Source organism: Protopterus annectens, chromosome 1.part0, assembly GCF_019279795.1.
Source record: "Protopterus annectens isolate FY-2018-M chromosome 1.part0, PAN1.0, whole genome shotgun sequence".
Taxonomy (NCBI): Eukaryota; Metazoa; Chordata; order Ceratodontiformes; family Protopteridae; genus Protopterus; species Protopterus annectens.
In genome coordinates, this window is record NC_056725.1 from 1,725,426,443 (window position 1) to 1,725,451,460 (window position 25,018).

General features: G+C 40.5%; 1 protein-coding gene across 2 annotated transcripts in view; it reads left to right on the forward strand.

The window, feature by feature from the left end:
- Window positions 1–25,018, forward strand: part of STXBP5 (syntaxin binding protein 5) — a 3,006,986-nt gene that overhangs the window by 1,519,274 nt on the left and 1,462,694 nt on the right. For both annotated transcript variants that reach the window (XM_044068842.1, XM_044068850.1), the window contains exon 8: window positions 13,046–13,169. In XM_044068842.1, coding sequence (XP_043924777.1) covers window positions 13,046–13,169 — 124 coding nt within the window. The remainder of the gene's footprint in view (window positions 1–13,045; window positions 13,170–25,018) is intronic.

The following is a 25,018-nucleotide window of genomic DNA, read 5'->3' on the forward strand; positions in this document are numbered from 1 at the left end:
TCCAAAAAGATATTCCAATTTTTCATCGTAATTTCTTTTATTGCACTGATTAAAGGATGTTTTTTCTATTTAAAAGCAGTGACAGTAAAACAACATTTTAGATCCTGAATAAAATGATGTTGCAGAGCTTGTGATGCTCTATGTTAAGCAGGCAGTAGTGCTTGCAGACTACTCTCTACTTAAAACAAATCACACTGTAACATGTGCTGCAAGTAGTAGTGGTCATTATATGCTATTGAGAGCACATTAACTTTTCTATTCCACTTTAACCATCTCTGCCCAGACATTTTAACATTTAAAAAGCAGCGTGATATGTGAAAATCCCACTATACAATGCCCTTGTTTTACTGTCCTCCCAATGCAACAACATCTTGGTATAGTGGCTTGCCTGTAAAATAATGGGAAATTTGCAGCTGAAGCTATTAAATTATTACAATGCAGAGATGCTGAACTTAAGTATATCCTCTCTTGTTTTTTTTTTACTGGCATTTGTATTCTTGGCTAATAGCATACTGCCATGCATTATAAAAAGTAATAGCTTAAGTACATTGTATAACAAAAGAAATTGTCTTCCCTGTTGCCAAGTTCTGTATTTTAACTTTTCAAGCTTCACAAAATCATAATTAGCACCTAGTAATTGCTGAAAGGCTTAATTGCTTTGTTTCATATAGTAGTTTAGCCTTTATCCCTTATGTGAAAAACATGTAGCCATTATCCCCTTGTAGTATGATATTAGCCTTTTATAAATAGCTGAATATGCACAACAGTAAAATGCAGTGAAATAATTAAAATTTAAAAAACATTTCAAGGGTTTGCCTGTAGAAATGTGAGATATGTTGAACATTAATGCATTTACATAGTAGCAAATAATGTAGGGATTTGTCTAGTTAAAGGCAATGTTTTATTCAGTTGCCATTACTACACAGACAGAACTCAGCAAGAGACATACACAGCAAATAATGGATATGTAGAGCACCCAGGAAAGATACCCTGTTGTAGCACATAGTCCAGAAGTCCAGGGCATCACGGCCATACTGTACAGATGCGCGACTTTGAAATGGTTGTAGTGCAGAATGCAAGTTATAGTGTACCCAGACCCACTATTACTCAGAAATTATTGCAATGTAGAGGACAATCATGGATCTGTAATGATGCAAATAAAGCAGGAGTATCATTTATTGCTATGTGGATTCCAAAATGTCTAACCCAGTAAAAGAAAAACATTAACAATGGGGGAAAAGTATATTTGCAGGGTGAGGGGCAGAGCTCCTTCCACTCTGCCTGTAGAGTCTTCACCCCCTGCTCACTTAATTATACTAACTCCACAGTCCTACAGCTGTGAAGAAAGGATAAACACCACAGAAGGAAAAATTGTCCCCTCTACCAATCTGAAGCATTTCAGTGCAGAAAACAGTAAAACACCAGGACAGGAACCTGTTTGCAGCATTTCAGTACAGAAACCTAAGAATTACAATAGCAGACTAGAAACTATAGTTGGTGGAGATAGCCTGGTCCTACTCGGAAACAGCACTGAGGCGTCATTGCTAGGACAAATGACATAAAGTAATGACTGCAGTCCCAACTGGCAAGCTCTCAGTTTACTCTGGAACGACTCAAACTGTCTTACTCTTGTGATTGCCTGCTCCCACCCCATCTTCACTAAATTCAAAAAGCTAATTACTCAAAAACCCTACAGAACATAAAACCTGTCCAAGATATGATAAACTGTAGGATATTTCAAACGTAACCTTCTAAAATCCTCCAGCACTGATGGCAGACTTCCTTACAGACCTAGGTTTAATGCAGCAAATTAAAGAGCCTACTTTCTAAGTTTAAATCACATTCTCTTCCACTTTTTAGCAGCAAACGCCCCAAAGAAATATTCCATCTTTGGTTTCCTAATACCCTCCTTGAGTAATCATAGTGTCATAATTTGTACTTTAAGAATTACAGACACTAACTCATCACACATATTAATTACCTTTCACTCTGAACCACCTTAAATGGTGAGCTCTCCAAAATTAACTGTCTATCATAACCAAAGATGACCCTTATGAAGTAGCATCTTCTCTGACATGTATACTTTGGGAACTAAAGGCAGTTTTCCTAAAATGTCCAGGCTTCTCAGAAATGGTCAAAACTAATGGCTCACCAAAGAACTGAAAGCTGTCTGCAAAGTAACAGATGCTGCCTTGCATCAGTCGGAATGTTTCATATCTGCAGACCACAGAGATAAATGTATTCTCTTGAGAAACTGAGCCAAAAAGATACTAGTAGGTCAAAATCCGATATCCTCCTAACAAGGCAACATTCCCTTAAGAATAATCAAAAATTTTTGTTGGACCCAATCAACCGCAGAACCATACACCTTAGACAAAATAGATGACTTAGCTAACACCTCTTCCAGCAACCTGCCTCCTACAGACTTTCTGTGCTGTCTCTTCTACTGACTTTAACTCCACAACTTGGTGGTGGCGCTGCGGTAGCGTTGTCGCCTCACAGTAAGACGTTGTCATGTTCGATTCTCAGCTAAAGCATCTTCTGTGTGGAGACATGCGTGAATGGGCATACCTTCGTTGAAGGTTGTGCATCAGGACTGGCAACTCGGTACGTAAAAATCTACTGCCAATCATTAGCAGACCGAAGTTCCACTGTGGCGACCCCTAACTGGGAAAAGCCAAAAGATACAACAACTCGGCACTACTGTCATCATAAAATGCATCCTTCCCCACTTTGAATAACTGGCTGCTGGCATTCTTAGAATCCTTGCAACTCTCTCGTCTGTCAGATGATCATGGTGCAGCCCATCCCTCCATGTGTATTAGCAGGAACTGGGTGTACATATGCATGTCTATAGTTGGAAGCAATCAGACATTAAAAGTAGTGAACTTATTTCCCTAACTGGAACTGGCTCTTGGCGATATAGACTTTAAGCAAGCTGACACCTATCAAGGAATCTTTGGTGGCAACAGCTTTCAGTCTGTAAGAATAACAGGGTTACTGCAATGTTGCAGTTGAAGCCACTTCAGTTATTTATATACATAGATTGCAGTTTAGACACAGCTGCATGTAGAGCCCACTTTTTTATTTTGTTTATTTTTGTTTGGTAACCGGGTAAAATGGGCTGGTTGATAGAGCCTTTTTAGGCATGACCCAGACACCACAGTGAAAGTCACAAACAGAAAAGTATATGTAGACTTAAGGGTACGCAGAACTGAAGGTAGTAGAATAGAGACAATATTTGTAGGTTTAGTGCAACTGAGATTATTTACAATGTGTAGAATTAAGGTAAGCATTCAGTCAGTGGTCATTTATTAAAATTATACCTTTACAAGAAAGATATGACTGCAGTGTGAGCTGCAAGGCTAGCCATTGTTGAGGAAGCAAGAGCATTTATTTGGTTCCTTAAACAGTTGTTTTTAGCTTGTTTCTAGTTAATTGAAGAGTCTCCTACTGCATTACTTCTGCAGGTAGCCAGTTACAAAGAGGGAAGCCTAGCCTGGCTTAGTGATAACGCTTTCTGCTGTGGAGGTTTTAAAATTAGGTCTAATGAGAGTAATGCTATATTTTTGGCTATGTTTAAGAGTATAGTTAGGCTACTTTATAATTTTGTTTTCATGGGAGCATTGTTCCATTTTCAACAGCTTTTACATTTGTCAACTATGTAGAAATGTGGCTCTGTCATTTACAGGTGGCCAGTTACACTGCTGGAGAAGATATCCATGGACAGGACCTGTTCATAAAGTAGTGTTGCAGACTGTGCAGTACCAGTGTGTCACAGCCTTTCTTTGCCTAAGGGCCTTGGGCAGATTTAGTGTCAGCTGCTATGGCATAATTCATAAGGTATTTAGGTGAGAGTACTTAAACACTGAAAATTCAGTGGTCCTACGTTTGTGACCAAGTGCCTTTACACACATGAATATCTAAGATTGTGGTTGCACGCGTCAAAACTAACAATACACAACCATTTTAAATCCCTCTCTGTTTCCTGGTCACCAGGGATACTTTTGCCTATTGTGGTGGTGGAGAGCTTTGTCAAGGGCAAGACTGGTCAAGATGAAAGACTACAGACGGAAGCCAGTTTGCATATTGGCATGTTGGAAATGAACCCCTCACTTTCTAAGCCTTCCAGGACTCCTTTACTACAAGGTGGAATAGCCATCCACACCAACAACTTGGCCGTGGTTTAGAATATCAGTAAGTAAAGAGGAGCTCATTTCTCTTCTCTGTGTGCAAGAAGCAATGAAGGTATGGGAATGGACTGTATTGACCAACCACTTTCTGGCTGGAAATCACATTCTTATGGACATTTCTTTCTTCATGACACTCTTATCTTCTAATGCCCCACAACTGGTCCCTTAATTTATCAGTAGTGTTTATATTTTTCTGTCACTGAGTGAGCCTTGCTAGGACCTGTTTACCTAAGTTCAACAACTTTTTTTACTGCCATCCTTCTGTCTGGGGAACACCCTAGGGATGGTCAAATCCAGAAGTGGCCACCAGGACTGTTCTACATTCCCCCGTCAATTTCCACCAGTTTTGAAGTTCATGTAGAAAGCCATGCAGCACAAGTAGAGTAATTCTTACAGCTTCATGTATGTTTTCACAAGCTTGATTCTGCTTGACTAGGCCTCAGATGTTGGGGATGCCCCTCTTCCTTGAGCCCTTTCAGACCCCACTGTCCCATCTTTCAGCACATTACACCTGGATCTCTACACCCTATGCCTAACCAGTTGTTTTCCTCTGTTCCAGTAAATGGCCAGAGATCCCATCTGCCCATCCAAGGTAGTCCACACTTTCATTTCTGCATAAAAGCCCAATACCAGAAAAATCTATAACAGCAAGTGAACTTGTTTCTTGATTTGGGCCTCATCAGAGGACTTGAATCATTATATTGCCCCTATGCCATCAGTTTTGGACTACCTATCACACATTTTTGACAAAAGCTGTGCTAATCTTTTATAAAAGTGTACTTTACTGCTGTTTCAGATTGCTGTCAAGGCTCCATTTCCATATTATTGGCATCTTTGAAGGTATGTAAAGCCTTTCTAAAGGGTACCTTTCTTATTAGACCCCAGTTTAAGGAACCTGTTCATCCAATGGATTTCTGTTTTATACTAGTAAAACATACACACACACCCCCCACACACACCCTTTGAACCATTCCCTGCAGCAAAGCTCAAGTTTTTGCCTCAGAAAGCTCTTTTTCTGTTTGCTGTTATATTAGTCAGTCTTGTAAGCCTCATTTCTATGTGTATCCCCCTTACTTGATGTTTCATAAAGTTTGCATTTCAATGCATCCAAATCCTTCTTTCATGCTTATGTTAAAGCACTGAATCTAATTGAAATTAGTTACCACTCTAGTATTTTCCCTGATTTAAAAGAACAAATATTTTTTGCACATATACTGAGGCTCTTTAAAGTAACCCCAAAGGCCTCCTAAATTTAACCTAAGAAATAAGTGTCTTCAACAACCTCAGAAACACATAAGACAAGCAGTACCCACCATGAAACATACATCAAAGAGTCACCCTGACTCATTTCAAAAGCCCATAAGGTAAATCTCCACACACTCGAATATTCTAGTCATAGATGTCTCTATAGTGATACACATCAGTGCACCACTCACCAGGCTGTGCAAGAAGAGTGAAGAAGAGTGTCATAGTTGCCTCTCAGGTAAGAGGATTGACCACATCATGCATGTTGTCAAGTTCTTGCACCACAAATACAGATGTGACACTGTCTTTGTGCATGTGGGTGTAAAGGACTTGAGATGTACCTCACTGGACTATATGAAGAGAGACATGATTGCTCTCAAAATGTATCTGAGGTAGGTATGAACCAAGTCTTGAGCAGCAGTTTACTATCATCTAAAATTATGCCACAATACGAACATAAAATTATTGACTCAACAGTTGTCTTAGTTTCTGATGTCAAATCAGAGTGAGGTACAATGTGTATATCTCAGCCTCGTACGCAGTGGTAGTCAGTCCTAACTTTTTGCCAGGGATGGCATGACCTATCCCCCAAGGCTTTCGCATATTGGCTAAGTCCTTGTCAATACCCTTAATCCCTTTTTTAGGCAATCCCAATTTTCTAAAACTTCCAGCTTAACAAAACAGACTCTAGATGACATGGAGGTGCTGCAGCCTAATGTTAGGAGCCTTAATCCACTCCCAACAAGCATTCTTTACCCTGGAAAATATTGATCTACAGTAACATAGCAGGGGTGGGTGAAAAGTGCAACTGTCCTAAGCACAAAGTGTTAGAATTGCTATCAGCCAGTCCCGATCTCTTTTACAATAAGGTATTGCTATTGCGGTAAATCCTTAAGTACTCCATGTGTGGTCTAAACCATAGCAACTGCTTGTTTGAGTTTAAAACTATAAAAAAAAAAAAAAAAAAAAATATTTAACCAAAACCTGAGCACGGTATTGGTCAGTGCAGGCAAGGTATAAGATGTCGCAATTCTTTGCTACATTTGTAACAAGCAGTTTGCTACAGTTAAAAAGGAAGATTTTTTTTTTTTACCAAAACATGAGTGCTATAGTGTTCCATGCAGGCAGGGAGGGTATAAACTGTAGCAACTCTTTGCTGCAATTTAAAAAGAAATTTTTTTTGTAAACTAAAACGAACACTGTAGTGCCCCTTGCTTGCAGGGTATAAACTGTAGGAACTGTTTGCCGCAGTTTAAAAGAATAAAATATATATTTTTTTAATGAAATATGTTGGAGGATTGAGGGCAAGGCACAGAAACGGCACAGAAATAGCTGGTGTATGTGGGGGAGGCTTGTCAACTAATTTTTTTTTTTTGCTTTTCATTGGAGCCGGGGGGGCATAGATCCATATGTAAAAAGCTGATAGCTTATAATGATGTAGCAATCTGTTTTTTTTTTTTTTCTTTTGCTCACCTGAATTGAGCGGAGTGGGGTACTGGTTCATAGTACTAGTCCATGGCACTGACTGAAGCAGCTGCAGGTCTGTTGATATATGCATAGTTATAGAGATTTGGTTTAAAACCAATGAAAGCATCTGTGCTGGTAGCCTGGTAAGTAAACTTGTCAGTAGAACCTTTGAGTTAATACAGTCAATGACAATGATACAACACTTGTTGAGTTTATACAACAATTAGATACGTCAGTGTCAATTTTGCAGTTAAGTAAAATATATTTGTACTCATCTGATATTTACTTGCAATATGTACAATTGTTAAACAATTTTGCATAAGGAAAGTATTTATACTTAACAGTACCAGTGTAGCCTTCATCTGTAAAACATGAGCACTTAGTACTACTAAATAGGTGCTCTTTTAGTTTACTTTTTAGTAAGTCCAGAGTGTTTTGTTGCCTAGCTTTTGCAGCCATTCCTAGCCAAGTTGCTGGAACTAGCTTGCAAAAAGCTTTTTCACCTGTGCAGGTTTTGAAACTAGTATTATTCCCTCTTCTTGGTTACCTGTCAGTGTATAGTTAGACTGTTTTATTTGCAATTTTGTTTTAAGTGTGGGATATTGGCCCATGAAGTTTATAGATTTCTCAGCTAAGGAAGAATTTAGATCTTTCATTTACTAGTAACCAGTTAATGTGCTGTAGCAATTGGCAGTGATGTGTATGTGATTTGGCTAGTAATGCAAAACAGCTGATTATGTTAACAGCTATTTGCATTTTATCTGTGCGTGAGCATGAGCACTTGATGAAGGCACTAAAGCTCGTAATATCTTTATATATCTAAACTTTCACTTCCAGACTTGTTGGGCAAGGTAACCCCCATCCATTAACTAAGAGACTTATGCATTGTCAGTCATATATGTCTAGAAATATTTAGACTTCATCAGTACAAGGTGTCTGAACCAGTTAGTTCGCACTCTAGCCAGAGACAACAAAATCCTGGACTTAGTCCTTATTTCTATGGGGCAGCTTTGCTTCCCAACAATTGTAACATCCTCCAAGGTCAAATTGGACCACAGATCAGTCCCATTCATCATAAGACAGTAGCTGGAACAATCTTTCAGTACTTTTGTATTTAGAGATTATGTTGTGGCTAACCTATTAAAATGGTCTGGCCAAATTCAAATGCCCCTTCCATCTAGATGACCCTACTGCTTATGTGTAATCCTTTACTGTCCAATTCTATGCACATGTAAATAGCTGCATATATGGATCTGTCCCACTGAGAAGTAACTACAATACCAAACCTAAAATAAAACCCAGTTGACAGAACCCTAATTACCAACCTCTATAGTAAAAGAAAAATCTCGTTGCTCGCAAAAATAAATTCACCTCTCAAGATGCTAGCAGTGTTCTTGCTAAACTTAGGAAAGAACTGTGGAGCCTGATGAAGTCAGCCAAAGCCAGATATGAGGTAAAAATAGCGACCCAGGTGAAAGAAGAATGTTATTTACCTATGTTAGCAACCTCAGAAACAATGCTCAGCACTGTGCAGAGCTAATAATAAATATCATATACATAGACCAGAAGCCACGGTGGTGCAGCGGTTAGCATTGCCGCCTCACAGCAAGAGGTTCTCCGGTTCAATTCTCGGCTGGGGTGCCTTCTGTGCGGAGTCTGCATGTTGGTCGCGTGGGTTTTCTCCGGGTGCTCCGGTTTCCTCCCACATCCCAAAGACATGCAGTAGGTGGATTGGACACTCTAAATTGGCCCTAGGTGTGAGTGTGTGCGTGTGTGTGCCTTCTGTGGAAGGTTGGGCGTCGGGTTGGCAACTCGACACCGTAAAACTCCACTGCCAATCATGAGCAGACAGATCATCTGCTGTGGTGATCCCTAGCTGGGAAAAGACGAAAGAGGAAGAAGAAGAAGATATACATAGACCTGAAGGACTTAACCAGTCTGCTTGTGGACACAATTTAAATTTACCCCTTTCTCTTCTGGCTTCCTATTAAAATGTTGGTACTTGAAATGCTGAGTTCTGACACTCTAGAAAAATAAAAAAGACCAAAAATTTAGTAGAAGAGTTAATCTTGAACATCGCTCTTCTCCTTTAAACATGTATTTTGCAGGGGCCAAGCCCTCCTGCACCTCCCACTCCTCTGAACTTCCATATTCCAACTCCAAGGTCACCATACCTCAGATAAAAGGAATTATTCTGGGAAATTACTATCTTGGACTTGGTATATGTAAGTCAATTTTTTCAGCCATTCAGTCTCTGTATTTCTTGACTCTCTAGCAGGTCCTGACATTTCAAATGGTTACCCTCTCTTCTCGTATGTTACCTGATCACATACCTACATCTACACCTCCCCCTCCCCCTCAACTCTCCCTAACATGTCCTCAATGTGCTATCCAAGGTCAAGAGCACTACTTCTGAGGGGTTGGCTAAAATAATGGGCTGCCTATTGGTCAGCCTGAAACATGACTTGTTAGACCCCTACAAGTGCTATTTAGTATCAGCCTCTAAACAGACTTTGTGACAAATGAATGCAGGACAGCAACAGTCATCCTGTTCTATAAAAGATGGGGCATCAGTGGATCCAGAAAATCCTGTGGAAAAGATCATTATGGAAATAATAATAAGGACATTTGTAATCAACAAACTCTTGACTCAAGCTAGTCTGGATTCATCAATGACAGATCCTGCCTGCCTAGCCAGGTTAACTTCTTCAAGAAGGTTATTAAAGCAATGGATGAGAGCAGATTAGTACATGCCCTTCATATCTAGACCTCACAAAAGCATTTATCACCATATCACTCTCTGGTATCATAGATAAACTCTCCAGCGAAATCTAAATCTCTGTGCAACTTATAGGATAGCAATTTGGCTGACAGACAGAACCCAGAAAGTTGGGTCCGTGCTCAAATTCTTTCAACCTGACACTAGTGGTGTACCCCAGCATTCATTCTTTGGACCAGTCATCTTTGGTAATTACTTTTCAGAGGTCAAGTCAAATGTTGATGGCTTATGGCTGATGAAATCTGAAGATGGCTGTAACGTTTGTGCTATTATAAATTTCCCAAAGGAAACAAACATACTTCAAAAGGGCCTATCCCCAAACAAATAGCCAGTGTCAGAACCATGGACTAGAACTAAATGCTAAGAAATGTATAATCATACAGATTCATAGGGTCATAGATTAATATTATGCTAACTGCCATTGTGGGCCATTTCAAGTCTAGCCAGTTACCCCGCATGATGATCAAACCCTGCACCTCATGTCTGTAAGGTAACCACCTTAACCATTATGTCAACCTCCCCTTTGGCAAGCACGACTTCCCTTGTCACTATCACATTGACAACACACCCCTTAAAGTTGATCCCATATTTAGGGACCTGGGAACCTATATGAACAACAAACCATCCTTTGATCACCATGTAGCCCACTGTTGTAAGGAAGCTCTTTTTCAGTACACACAGATTATACCTAAAGGTATCATATCTAGGTCCATGGATATAATCAATTCATTGTACTATTTTTGTATTAGGTTAGCCATTGCTTATAATGACCCTTTTGGTATGTACCTGTCCAGACACTTGTTATAATTGAAATGACCACAGCAGTTTCTCACTTAAAAAAAAAAAAGAAAATCAAGGGCTTAAGTCATGAAAACTATACAGTACAGTGCCTGTTGCACTATCTCAAAGCTTTGTCCCTCTTCTTTGTATCCTACAAGCTACTAAGAGGTAACCTCTGCATCATGTATAGAGCCTTAACAGACCCTCTCCTGTCAGACCTATTACACATGCACAAGTTCAGTGGTAGCATCTTAAGGGATCTCAATCTCTGTTGTAACATAAATAGAAGGTGCTGGAGGGACAGATGTGTCACAGAGAATGCTGCTTCTGTGGAATTGTCTTCCACATATAAAGCAACAAGTACTGCTCTCTCAATCTCTGTTGTAACATAAATAGAAGATGTTGGAGGGGCAGGTATATGTCGCAGAGAATGCTGCTTCTGTGGAACTGTCTTCCACATATAAAGCAACAAGTATTGCTCTTTTACTGTATTTAAACATAATTTGGATGAATAGATAGAAAACCACACATTCATCCTGGGTTTAGCCCCCATGTCCCTCATGGATAAGGGAAGAAGTAAATGTCCCAACATATCTTTGTTGTTCTCTTGGTTATTTGTAAATAAAATATAAGGGCTAAAATCTACCATAGGAGTGTAAGGTTAGACTTCTCAAGATCCTCACAGATCAGTAGCTCAATACATATCTATGAACCTATAAAGAAATTAATAAAATAAAAGCAAACCAATAAAGATTCCTTCATCACCATAACAAAGCCACTTGCAATTACACAAGGCTTGCATCATTAGTGTGTTGAGTAAACGGGAGTCAAATATTCTCTTGGAGTTTGCACGACTGGTCGCATTCATCACCTTTGTTCATGGCAGCATGTAAATGACTCCCAGTAAATTTCCATCTCTTACTGTAAGTCTCCATGATTCTCCCTTTGGCATGCACAAAAACACTTTATGGATTTCCCTTTCCATTAATAGTGAGGCAGTATTTCTGTTGTGATCTACTAACTTAGGGACCCCTATTGTAGTGTGGAACATAGCAGCGACATTTCAGTCTTTATAGCCTTACTTAGGTGCTCTCCCCTGTTTTTGCACATTTCACACTATCCCGTGTCATATGTCTCACGCAAATAGCTTGCTCACTTCTGCAGTTGATGTTCTCTTTGACAGCATATTCTTTTCTGATTGTTTTGTATGGCATCATCTTTAACATGTAACTCCCTCCTTCCCAGGATCCTTGATGATCGTCAGAATCATGCTGTAAGGAAGAATATAGACACTTTTTGCAGAAATTATTGTTTCTAGTTGCTAATAAACCAAACTTAGTATGGTACAGACCAGAAAGTCAGACTCATAAAAGTATTCAACAAGGGAGTTATTCACTTGATTGGCAGTATTGTGACAGACTACATATTAGAGATGAAAATTCAGTGAAATTGATGTGCATTTTTTAAATTGGCAGTTTTCACCTAGTTGTGATCGTTTACTGGAATGTAAAAGTATATGTTGCATATATTTTGTTTTTAGTAATATTATAGGCAAATTATAATGCTGACATTTTTTCATTTGTGTTGTTCTTTTCAGAGGACATCACGCCTGTATTATGTTTGTTGTGTAATGGGGTTTGCTGCTTTTAATTTCAGTAGTGTACGTATGTTTAGTGTGAGTAGGTGCTGTGATAGGTTAGCTGCCCTTTTTCTCTAAGGCGCAGTAACATAATAAGTAAGAGGTACATCCTTGTGTGTGTGTTTGAAATTCTTTCTTTTCATAACTATATTTGGGGTGATTTTCAGATTAATGTTTTACCATACTTTATCATGTAGAAAGCTTTTATTGACACGAATTGCAATGATATTTGCAGTCTTTGTGGATTTTTTGACTAAACACTTTCACTAATTTTTGAATCACTGAAGCAAACAAAACTTTCCAGTCAATAAAATGATTACTTGGATCTGTGGCCTTTTGGAAAAGCTTTACTAAAGAACTTGCACTGAAAGCAGTTTTTTTTTTCACTCACGTTAGTGTTGCTACTAGTCTACTTCTCTTTAGTTGTGTAGATGATGTGTGGTCATTTTGGAGGAAATATTCACCAAAGTAACTAATTTTCATTTCTGATGATGATTTACATGGTTGCACTTCCATTAAAAAGGACAGCAACTCTGGGATGTGATTTAAGATAGATACATCTGCTGACAAACATAGGTGGAATTGAAGAGATACTGGAGTGATCTTTGGTAGTCTGCAAGATCAAAATGTGGTGATTAGATTTTAGTAGTTGCCACTAGAACAAGTAGTTTAATTTGTGATATAAGTCAGACATATTTTAGAGGATTGTAGAATTTAGTCTAGTTTCAGTGACTAATTGTGAGTCATCCAAGATTAACTGGATATATTTTCTTTAGTACATTTCATAGTTTGTCATAAAAATTGACATCCTAATTATGTTTCTCTTTTTTGTTATGTGGTGCTTCATTGCAGTAATGCTGTTTAGTTGTCATATTTGGAATTAAAGATCCTGATTGCTTTATTAAGAGTTGTTAAATAATATTTTATTTGTTTTATTTCTAGGCCATCCATTCTGTTGCTTGGCACCATGAAGGAAAACAGTTTATTTGTAGTCATTCAGATGGCACTTTGACCATGTGGAATGTAAGATCCCCTGCCAGGCCTGCACAGATAATCACACCACATGGTAAGACTGGTAATGTTATAGTGTTAACAATGGTCATGACTCTCAAGAAGGCAAAGCATCTCATTTCGAAGCACATAATACAGTATGTTCTACCAATATATTACTTAAGGGGTCATTTTTAGTAGATAGTATTAGGATTGTCAGTATTTGGAAGGAGCCTGCAATAATTTATCTAGGTGTGGAGTACAGAGATGAATGTCCATTTGTCTCTTTGTTATGTAGTGGCGTCTTCTAACACTAAGGTGTTAAGCATTTCCCACATCCAGATAAATTATTCCCATCATTAACTTATATATATTAGTTCCGTGATGGCCTGCTTGCTATGCTTATCTGGTATTAGTAGCCTTCCTTAAAGCGTAATTTGCTTTTGGTAAAATACTGACAGTTTTGGCAGTTAATTGTTTCCTTTTTTCACATTTCATTTTTGGTTTAATTTTGGGAAGTTTGCATTTGCTTCATATTCAGGGAAGTACTCCAAATTAAAGGACTTTTTGATTTCATTTATTTATATTGCTAGTAGAAATTTCTGAGCTCTCCTGTGTTAGAGGTGTGTCAGATCAGCACTAGTTCCATTGGGGCATTAGTTTCATTGATTCTCTTGCCTAACTCAATTCATGTGTTTAGGGTATGCTCAGTTTAGTTCTTTAGCTCCAGATCCTGAAGTTCAGGTTCTCTACTGTTTCATAACAACCTCAAGAAGACAGGTGTTGCCTAGACTTCATCTTCACCAGGAAATTTCTATTTGGGTTGATCTCTCAGATTAGGACTTGCTCCTACCACTTAAATACCACTACCTTCCCTGCAGGTTGGTACTTTCCATTGTGTCTTTCATGTAGCAATTTTCCATTGACAAATCCTGTTTGTACTATTCCTAATTCATGCGTAGAATGTAAAACTACTGTAAAGAGGACTGTGTATTTGATATTATGCCAGTGTACTTGGAGCTTTCTGCTGTTCTTCAGCATATATGACACATTTTATTATACTCCCCAACTATCTGTATCACATAACTTGCAATGTGACAGAGATTTTTTTTTTTTATTTATTTATCCTTTGTTGACTGGGATAGTCCCCCTAAGCTAATGGCCTCTTTTCCATGGTAGACTCAAAGTGGTATTTAAAATACTAGGGGAAATTTGACCATGGTATCAGGGACTTCTGTTACTCTTTTCAGTAGGTGCCATGGGATCTTTCACATCCGTCTGAGTTACCACCAACTCAAGCAGATGGGACCTTAGTGTAATGTCTCATCTCAAGGACGGCACACTCAGGAGTGCAGCATCCCCTTTATGTCAGAAATTGATCTTCCTTGTATGGGAAGAGAACCCACAGCCTTCTGCACCAAAGGAGTGTGTGCTACCTGTCACATGACTGCCACTGATGAGGAAAGAGTCAAGTTGGGCATTCCTAGCCTTGAAAGAGCATAAGACAAAGTCCCAAGAAAACTAATTTAGACAAACCTGCGATGGTTTGGAGTCCCAAAAACATTGGTAGAATTAGTGTGGGCTTTTACAAGGACTCAGTGACACAGTTATGAACAGTGTTCAGACTGGGGTTCCCAGTGGGGACTGAGTGTGCATAAGGCTTCATCTCTGAGCCTCTCTGAGGTCATACTGGTGATAATCTACATTAGCAAACAGGTTGAAGTGGACAGATTAACAAAACTCTGTATGCAGATGATGTGGTATTAGAAGCAGAGCTGGAACAAGAACCTTCAGCAAATGATAGGGGAAAGGAATTTGCAACTGAAGGTACATGAGATGAAACTGAGTACAGACAAGGCAGTTGTGGCAGCAAATGGAGGAATCAAAAGTAGATGTTGACAACTGAGATAGGTTTATTTGTGGAATAAGTGTACAGCTTCAAGTATTTGGGAGAGGTGGTTGTGGAAAATGGAAGTCTGAATGAGGAAGTCAAAGCTAGAATCAAAGGGGTTGCAGTCAATAAAACAAAATGTTCTGTAAGATGTGACATAAACTCAAATGGAGATGACAAGAAACAACTGTATAAAAGATTAACATGCCAAACAGCATGCATGTAACACAAACGATGGAACTAGACATGTAACAAAAAAATCTTGTGTATATAAAAGGTGGGAATAATAATTTTTCAACAATATGATGTTTAATGTAATGTCAGTGCAGCAGTTAGCATTGTCACCTCAAAACAAGAGGTTTTCCAGTTCGATTCTCAGTTGGGGTGCCTTCTGTGTGGAGTTTGCATGTCCTCCCTGCATTCGAGTGGGTTTCCTCTTGGCACTCTGGTTTCCTCCCACATACCAACAGTCGTGTCTGGACCATTTCTCCTTGAGCCTCCACTGAAAATGGGCTCTGTCCCAGTCAGACTTTCCAGGTAAAACAAATGTTAAGTAAAATAAATTTGTAGTACTAAGGGGCTACTGGCAAGAGAGAAGGATTACACTGGCATGCATTTATATTCCATCAAAAACTGCTATAAAGGAGCTTAGAAAATTCTGGGAGAAATAATCATCTTTCAGCAAAAAATATTACTTATAGGTGGGGACTGGAATTTGATTTGCAACAGTGAAGATGTGTCTGAGGGGCCCAGAAGGGAAAATATAACAAAGGAGGGTAGATTTTTAAAGTAATTTATGAAAATGTTTGGCATGGAAGATGTGAATTCAATACTATGAGTTTTGGAGTGAATTTATATAATGTCCTTCTATTCCTATGTTGCAGTATTCTAGTTGTGGGATTTCCTGCCCTCGGGCGACTCGTACGTCGGCTCCTATACAAAAGCTTCAACTTGGCTGTTACAGCGTATATGGGACGTCAGATGTAAGGCTATAAACCAGGGGCCTTAAATGTGATGTCTGCACACACAATTCCTAGAAGTTTTCAGCCGCAGATGACCGACACATTGTGTGATCGCTCCTTCTCAGACGTCGCATTAAAACTAAGTAGCCCATTGGGTCTTTGTTTTTTTACATATCCGATTGTTATTGCTTAGGCTTGGTTGTTGTAGCAATTTTTAGCTGATGTCAGATAAAAAAGGTAAATGCCAATGCGGGTGCCAGGTGCCCCATAAAGATGCTCATGATAGGTGTTTTTTTGCTTAGGCCGGGAGCACGACCATTCCTCCTGCTCCATTTGTCAATCGTTTGTGCCGAAGACCCTACGCAGCCATCTGGCCGCATTAAACCTCTACCTAGAAAATCAGCATCTTAAGTGGTTAGCCCTAAGAATGGGTCCCACCATGGAGGCTGCATCAGAACCTCCTCATAAGAAGCCCAAGCTTCCTAGGCCTTCTTCACCTGTCACTTCATTACTGGACGCCCCGCCAACTGCTGATTTAGGAACTGAGGGGCACTTGGCAGATCCATCGACTTCAACGACAACCTTTGGGGAAGCCATTGCTCAGTCAATGACCAGCACATCCTTGCAGCCTGCCCAGACACCAACTACCTTCGATGTCGAGGGGAACCAGAATCTGTGGTACTCTGACCAAGATCCAGACTTTTGAAATGGTTGCTTCTAAAACTGATTCCAGGCTGGGTTCCAACTTCCACCCCGGCTAAAAAAAAAACAAAAAACCAAGCATACCTCCTCCACTGCAGAAGGCCTACCAGATTGAGAGCACTTCACTTCTTCCATCATGCAGTCCTTTATGGCCCTTTGGCCTTCAGCCTCAGCCCCCTCTAATCTACCTTTACTCAGCCCTAGGCCTGCCTCAGCCTCTTCCCTCACCCCCCATGACTTCTCAGGTTAGGGAGGAAGAGCATGATTATTATTATTCTTCCTCAAAGGACTCTATATCATACACCTCCCAAATTGCATCTCCCCAGGAGTATTATTCTCCTGATGAGTCTGTTGAAGGGGATTCTCCCCCTGAGGATATTACATTTGGTGAGACCATCACCAAGATGAAAGACTATTTCAAACAGGATACCTCACAAATGACTGACACCCAAAAGAGGTACTTTGAGCTCCTTCAAGTAGAATCTCCCTCTCCTTCTGCTGTTGCTCTGGTTCTGCCTGCTTACTTGGATGCCTTTAATTCTGCTTCTAAGGCTCCAGACTCAGAGCCACCTGCCCCCAAATGCCAAGACTGCTTTTACAAGGTGCCTGATGAGCAAAAATTTGTAGTCAAACTACCCTTGGCAGACCCATCAGTGATTTCCACCTTCCCTGATGCAATCCAGACTGCTTTCCTCCACCTCACTCCTACCCACTGATAAAGACAGCAAATCTTTGGATAGGATTGGTAAGAAGCTATACACCTCCTCCACATTGGCTTTCAGAGCCATTAATTATCAGACACACATGACTAAGCATGCTTTGGACTTGGTGTCTCAAGCCTCCTCCATGCTAGCTTTTATCCCTGACAGCCCCAAGTAGCCAGACACTTGATTAGATGCAGCTGTGATGCTGCAGAAGCATCTGCATGCTCTGCAGCATCTGCTTCTGTCCTCAGGAGATACTTCTGGCTGAGACTTCAGAATCTCCCAGAAGACTTCAAGTCCAAGATCTTGGATGCCCCCCTGGATCACAATTTCCTTTTTGGAAAACAATCTGCAAATCTCCAAGAATCTGCAAAAAAAAAGTAATTGCAGGACATTAAACATTTACTGGTGTCCCCATTCCCAACTACTACAGAAACTACCCTGCAAAAGCCACCTCTGTAAGTTGTAACCCTTCTCAGACAGGTGCTTCCTCTTCCAGATCTAGAAGAGGTGCAAGAAGACCCACTACGTCCAGACTTAATGCACCACATCCTCAGCCCAGACAATCCTGACAGGACAGAGGAGGCCCCAGCAATGCATGACTGCCTTGCCTACTTGCCACTCTCAACATTCCTTCCCCACTGCCTCCCTTCTGGCAAACCATTACCATGGACCAATGGGTACTATCCATAATCCAAAAAGGAAATTTCCTCTCCTGTAAAGAAAAAACACCCAGGAGAGGCATCCCATACTCCCCCAAAACCAGCTACATCACCTTCCACAGGTTTTGACAGACCTGCTGAAGCTAGGTACCATGTAACCTGTCCCCTCAGGACAGGAAGGAAAAGGTTTCTACTCCTGTCACTTCCTGGTCCTGGTCCCCAAAAAAGATGGCCCTTGGAGACCCATCTTAGACCTGTCCTTCCTAAATCATCACCTTCAGGTGCCCAGCTTCAAAATGCTGTCACTTCCCACCCTGCTACTTCTTATTCCAGCCAAGGCCTTTATGGTCACCTTGGACCTAAAAGAGGCCTACCTACACATACCCATCAGGACTTCCCACAGATGATTCTGCATTTTTTTGTGCCGTCCTCTCATTTCCAATTTACTGCTTTGCCCTGTGGTTTGTCCAATGCACCCGAGTGTTCACAAAATGTCTAGCCTCAGCCATTGCCTTCTGCAGAACTTAGGGAAGCCTGATTTACCCCTATCTGGACAACATCCTAATACTGGCAGAGTCAAACGATACCCTCTCAAATCATCTACACTTCACCATGTCCCTTCTGCAGAATCTAGGGTTCACCCTCAGCCTTCCAAAGTCCTCCTTGAACCCAGAGCAGGACAAGATTTTTCTGGGTTGCAGAATCAGAATGGACAAAATGAAGGCCTTTCTCCAACAGGACAAGGTACTATCCCTGACCTCCCACTTCAAGGAGATCCTACACTCTCAGAAAGTAACTGCAAGGCATTTCCTTCAACTCCTGGGCTTAATGGCAGCAACCATCCCTATGCTTCCACTGGCCAGAATGCATATGCGCAAGCTACAGTGGTACCTCAAAAGCATTTGGTCCCAGCACCTGAATCACTTGGAGCAGGTAATTCCCCTCATTCCCTGTCTAAAGAAAGAAATAAGCTGGTGGATCCAACAAGTCTAGATAAACCCAGGACTTCCACTTCTACCACCCCCCCAAACCAAGTAATGCATACAGATGCCTCAGATTCAGGTTGGGGTGCAACAATGGCATCTTACAGGGTTCAAGCAAACTAGCACCCTTCCCTAAAGGCCAAACACATCAATGTCAGAGAAATGACAGCAGTCTTCCTAGCTCTAAAAACCTTTACCCCTCTACTTCTACCAGGGGCTCTTCTAATAGTGACATGACAATACCACTGTAATGTGGTACCTCAACAAACAGGGAGGGACAAAGGCTTATCAACTGTGCAGACTATCCCTGTTGATGTGGGACCTAGCCTCTTGCCACAACTTGTCCCTGCGGGCAACCTACATCCACACGCAGGAGAACAAGCAAGCAGATCTCCTAAGCAGGATATCAACTCAACAACACGAATGGATGCTGGACAGGACTGTCTTCCAAGATATAGTCCACCAGTGGGACACTCCTCAAATAGACCTGTTCACCTCCCCCCAGAACAGGCAGCTGCAGACCTTCTACTCAAAGACCTACTCCCCTCTAGCATGGAAAGTAGATGCTTTCAACATCTCCTGGGAGGGGAAGTTTCTTTATGCCTTCCTCCCCTTCTCACTGATTCAGAAAGTCCTCCTGAAAATCAAGAAGGACAAACTGAAAATCTTGTTAGTGACTCCCTACTGGCCAAGGCAGCACTGGTTTCCCCCTACTTCACAATCTAGCCAAGGGCAATCACTACAAATTACCCTACAAGGTCGACCTCCTGACACAAGAACAAGGAACTCTCCTCCACCCACACTTGCAGATGTTGTCCCTGACACTGTGGTTGATAAACTTTTGATCCCTTTCAGACACCAATACTCCGAGGACGTACTTTCAGTCTGGAGGGAGGCCAGGAAACCTACAACAAGAAAATCTTACCTAGCTAAATGGGAAAGATTTACTAAGTGGTGTCTAGACAAGAACAGGGACCCTCGCATTGCTGATCTCCCCCTCGTTCTTGCTTATGTGTGTCAGTTGATAAAAAGTGGACTTTCCTATTCTTCAGTGAAAGTACACCTTTCTGCTATATCAGCCTGCTTGCCTCTTGATCCCCACTTGCTAGCCAGGCTCGACGTAAAACTCTTCATTAAAGGGGTGTTACACATGAGACCTCCAAATAAGCCTATCCCTCTGCCCTGGGACCTTAACTACATCCTGGAAAAACTTACCCAGCACCTTTTTGAACCTGCTGGGACATCTTCCCTACAGATTTGTACATAGAAAACAGTCATCCTAATGGCTATCACTTCAGCCAGAAGGGTTTCAGAGTTGCAATCCTTAATGGCCTGCCCCCCTACACCACTTTCCACAAGGACAGAGTCACCCTGAGAACTAATCCCTCTTTTATGCCCAAGGTGGTCAATGACTTGTCTCTAAACCAATCTCTCCACCTACCCACTTTCTTTCCCTCTCCCACTAATGAAGGGGAGAGGATACTCCAATCCCTGGATGTGCACAGGCAACTAAGATTTTACCTGGACAAAACCAAATCCATTAGGAAATCTAAGCAACTCTTTGTTTCCTTCCATCCCAGATCTATGGGCAAGGCAGTCTCCAAACAAACCATCACATGCTGGATCAGGAAAGCCATTTGTCTCTGCTACTCCCACCACAGAGCCCCCCCCCCCCTCCAGTGGGAATAAAGTCCCATTCCACAGGGGCAGTGGCCATCTCCAAGGCTTTCATAAAAGGTCTGGACATGGCATCCATTATGGAAGCAGTCACATGGTCCACTGTACACACTTTCACCAAGCATTACAAACTTGAACAAGTCTCCAGAGCTCATGCAGGATTCGCCAGGGCAATCCTACAGGGCTTTGTAGAATCCTCATCAGCATCTGACACCCTCTCATCCGTCTAAGCTGTGGTGCTCTCTCACAGCTAGAATACTGCAACATAGGAATAGAAGGACATAGAATAGGTGTGTAAAATTTTACCATAACCATAGATGTCCTTCTCTTCCATGTTGCAGTATTCCTTCCCACCCACCATTTCCCCCTCTTCATTTTACTTTATCCCCAGCTAAAATTTGGACCTATCTATGCTACAGAAGGACCCCAGGGTCCCATACCTGACACCACTGGGATCTCCACCTGCTGGGCCTTTTATTCTACCTGCTGGCCTTCAAGTTCTGAGGATTGTGCCTGCAGATGTCACATTTAAGGCCTCTGGTTATTGGCCTTACATATGACGTCCCACGCACACTGCAACAGCCAAGCTGAAACTTTTGTATAGAAGCTGACATATGAGTCACCTTAGGGCAGGAAATCCCACAACAAGAATACTGCAACATGGAAGTGAAGGACATCTATGGTTATGGTAAGATTTTACACAACTATTCTTTATTCCCCAAGATACAAAAACTAGGCTAGGCTAGACATAATTTACATTTGACAGGAACATGTGAATTTAATTGAAGATCTTGATATGTACCCAATATGTATTTGAAGATCATGTGCCAGTAATAACTAAAGTAAAAACACATGGTAATGAAGTAAAAATGAGACGCTGACACTTTCCCACCTATCTGTTGAAAAGAGAGGAATTTAAGGAATAGGTAGTGGAAATTGTTCAGGAGCTATTAGAAAAGAGAGAAATTTCTTCTGAAAATACATCTAGGGAGTGTTACAAAATTAAAGTGGAGTTTAAAAATAGGGTAGAAATAAAAGAAAGGGAGATTTGGTTAAGAAGTAACAAGAATTACTTAGAGGGACTGACAAATGCTAGAGTATTTCAAAATAGGGGGAATCTCACAGAACAAGAAGAGGAACAACTGCAGAATGCTAAACAGAAAACAAGGGATTACCTCAGTAATATACACAAGTTTAGAAAGATTGCTGTTAAGCAACTGTTTGATAACTCTACAGCACAAAAACTTTTAGCACAGTGACTGGGGAAAACAAAAAGTAGAAAGGGCTGTCACCAAGCTTAGGGAGTCTGTACCAAGGAAGATAACAAGGGATCCTGTAGAAGTATTAGAAATATTTAGGAAATTCTATGAAAGCCTGTATAAAACAGAGAAATGTGGAAATCAGGAAAAGGTACAAATGGAAATGTTTATGAAAAATTAAATATGCAATGGTTAGAGATAGAGGAGGATCAATTACTAGCAGTTAGGATACGAGGAGATGAGATAAAAATGGTGATGTATAACTAATCTTCAGGAAAGTCAACAGGAATTCCTGTGGAAGTTTGGAAGCTAGGAGGGGAATAAACTGATAACAGGTCAGGAAGGTTTTAACAGTGTTTTAAGAGGATGAGAAGTATCGGCATCCTGGAAGAAAGCGGTGGTAGCTGTAATACCTAAAGAGGCTAAAGATCCATTGGTTCCAGCTTCATACACACCCATTTTAATGCCCAACCATGATTGTACAGTGTTTATGTGTATAATGGCTAAACGAATGGCAAAAGTGGGGCCAAAATTTATAGATATGGAGCAGTGTGGTTTTGTGAAGGAGAGGCAAACATTTGACAACATTAACAGAACATTGATGACCCAATGGAAAGCAGAATGTAAGAAAATACCACTGTCAGTTATGGGTCTTGATGCAGCAAAGCATCTGACAGAGTAAGCTGAGACTTTATGAAGGGAGCAATGGAAGCATTTGCATACCCTGATAAAATTATAAGGTTGATTAGGAGGATACATGAGGGATCAGAGGCCAAAATTAAAATGGGTCAGGTCTTCTCAGAAAATTTCTGCTTCAGCAGAGAAATCAGGCAGGGGTGTCCTCTCTCCCCTTTGTTATTTACATTATGTGTGAAATCACTGACATTTCAAGGATGTAATTGGTGTGGTAATCAAGAAAAGCTGGCTCTGTTTGCAGATGATATTATTTGTACCTGACAAAACCAGAAAGGGACATTACAGTGTTGTGGAACATATTGAGACAGTTTCATATATTTTCAGGATACAAAACTAATATAGCTAATACAAAGGCAATAGCGGGTAAAGTATGTACCCACACACAGATTGGTTCAGCGATATCCATATTTATGGGGGCATGTTAAAATGAAGTATTTAGGAGTATGGATCAAAAATGGTTCTGGTGTGGGAGCTAAAGATATGTGGGAAGAGGCGAAAGAAAAGATAATACAATAACTGAGAAAATGGAAGCTCTGTTATATGGATATTGATAGTAAGACAAGCATAAAACTACAATTCAAAGTGGAAAGAGATGATGATGAAATGAGGGAAAGCTCATGAAACAAGGAAGGATTGGGATTTTGGATGCAGACTTTTAAGGTGAATAGCAATAATCATACATAATATTACATTCCTCAAGTAGAAGAAAGTATTCTAAGAACTAAGCCAACACAGGAATGAAGAAAGGAGATTCTGCCAATAGGGATGACTGCAAATAGGGATACAGACAATAGGCAAGAGAGGACTGAAATTTATTGGAGAAAACTGGCAAAGGAACCATGGTATTGGGAACAAATAACTAGAGGAGGGAAAGGTAATAGAATGGTTAGACATCAAGAACTTATTTGAACTGCAGGATAGAGGTTGCCTTCCCTATATCAGAATATAGTCAAAGAGAAAGAAATAGGGGGTCCTAAATGAAAGACCAGCACTGGTACAGTTTTTAGTAGACTTTAGAACAGACATTACTGTTAAGAAAGTAATAATTAATGGAGCATACAAAATATTGCATGATAACTATAAAAATCAATCAGAAGAGGATAGAAAGGCTTGAGAAGAGAGACTGAATAAGCAATTCACAAAGAAACAATGGGGGGATATATGTATATCTCCAAAATATTCAGCCAAGTCTAGAAGATTTAATATCTTTGCTTGGAAGTGTTTGCATAGGTATTTTTATACCCCAAGTAGACTCCACAAAGAATTATTCCTCAGGTAGACAGATAACAAATGTTGGAGGTATGATGGGGAAGAAAGAGGTAACTGGGAACATATTTTGTGTGAGTATAATGAGCTGGGACTTTAAAGATTCCCTGCAGACATTTCCGTCAGAGATACTGGGTGAGTAAATTGGTGTAACTAAGGAAATTATTTTTTGAGCTGTGATACAGAATTGGAACTGCCTAGACATAGTAAGGTCTTGCTGAGTCTAATTATGATGACTGCCAAAAAAGCAGTTACTAGAAAATGGGAATCATAGTCCAAACCAACTGTAGTACAAGTAGTGAATATAGTAACAGAGATAAAACAACTGAAACTGGGATCTTTAGAGAAGGGTAGGAGCAAATTACATAGGAAAAAATGGGAATTGTGGGATCAATGCATGCAGAAGAGGAACAAGGTTTAAAAGAAGGCAGGATTTGAATGAGCTATGTAATGGTTGACTAACTGGCTATATTGTAAGTGATCTATAATGTTTGCAGCTGCAGTTGTGTTGGCATTGTTTGCAGTGCATAATGTTTGCAAATGAAATTGTGTCGATATGGTTTATTTTCATTTATATAAATGTAAGATTGTCTATGTCATATATGATAATTTAATAAAGATGCTTTTTGTTTAAAAAAAAAGGGGGTTGCAGTCAACTGGCATAGAGTGTCAGGAGTAGTGTGTAACAGAAGAATGCAAAAGAAGCTGAAAAGTATGGTGTACAAAACAGTAGTGTGACTAGTACTAATGCATGGTACGGAAACATGGGCAGTGAAGTTAGAGCAGTTGAGAAAGCTAGATGTGATGGAGATGAAGTGCCTGAGATGGGTGGCAGGATGCACTATGTGGCACAGATGAAGAAATGAGGATATTGGAGTAGAAGCCAGAGTAGCTCCAATCACAGAGTAGGTGGAAGGGAATAAATTTCAGTGATTTGGGGACATGTGCAGGAAAGCAGAGGACAGTCTGATGAATATTTAGAAGAGACAGGAAAAAGTCAAGAGGAAACAAGGGCATCCTGCAAAAGTGATGGATGGACTGCTTGAGAGAAGACCTATGACAGTCAGGCATGACCTTGGAAGAAGGTAGGAGAAAGGCACTGAATTAAGAGAGATGGTGACAG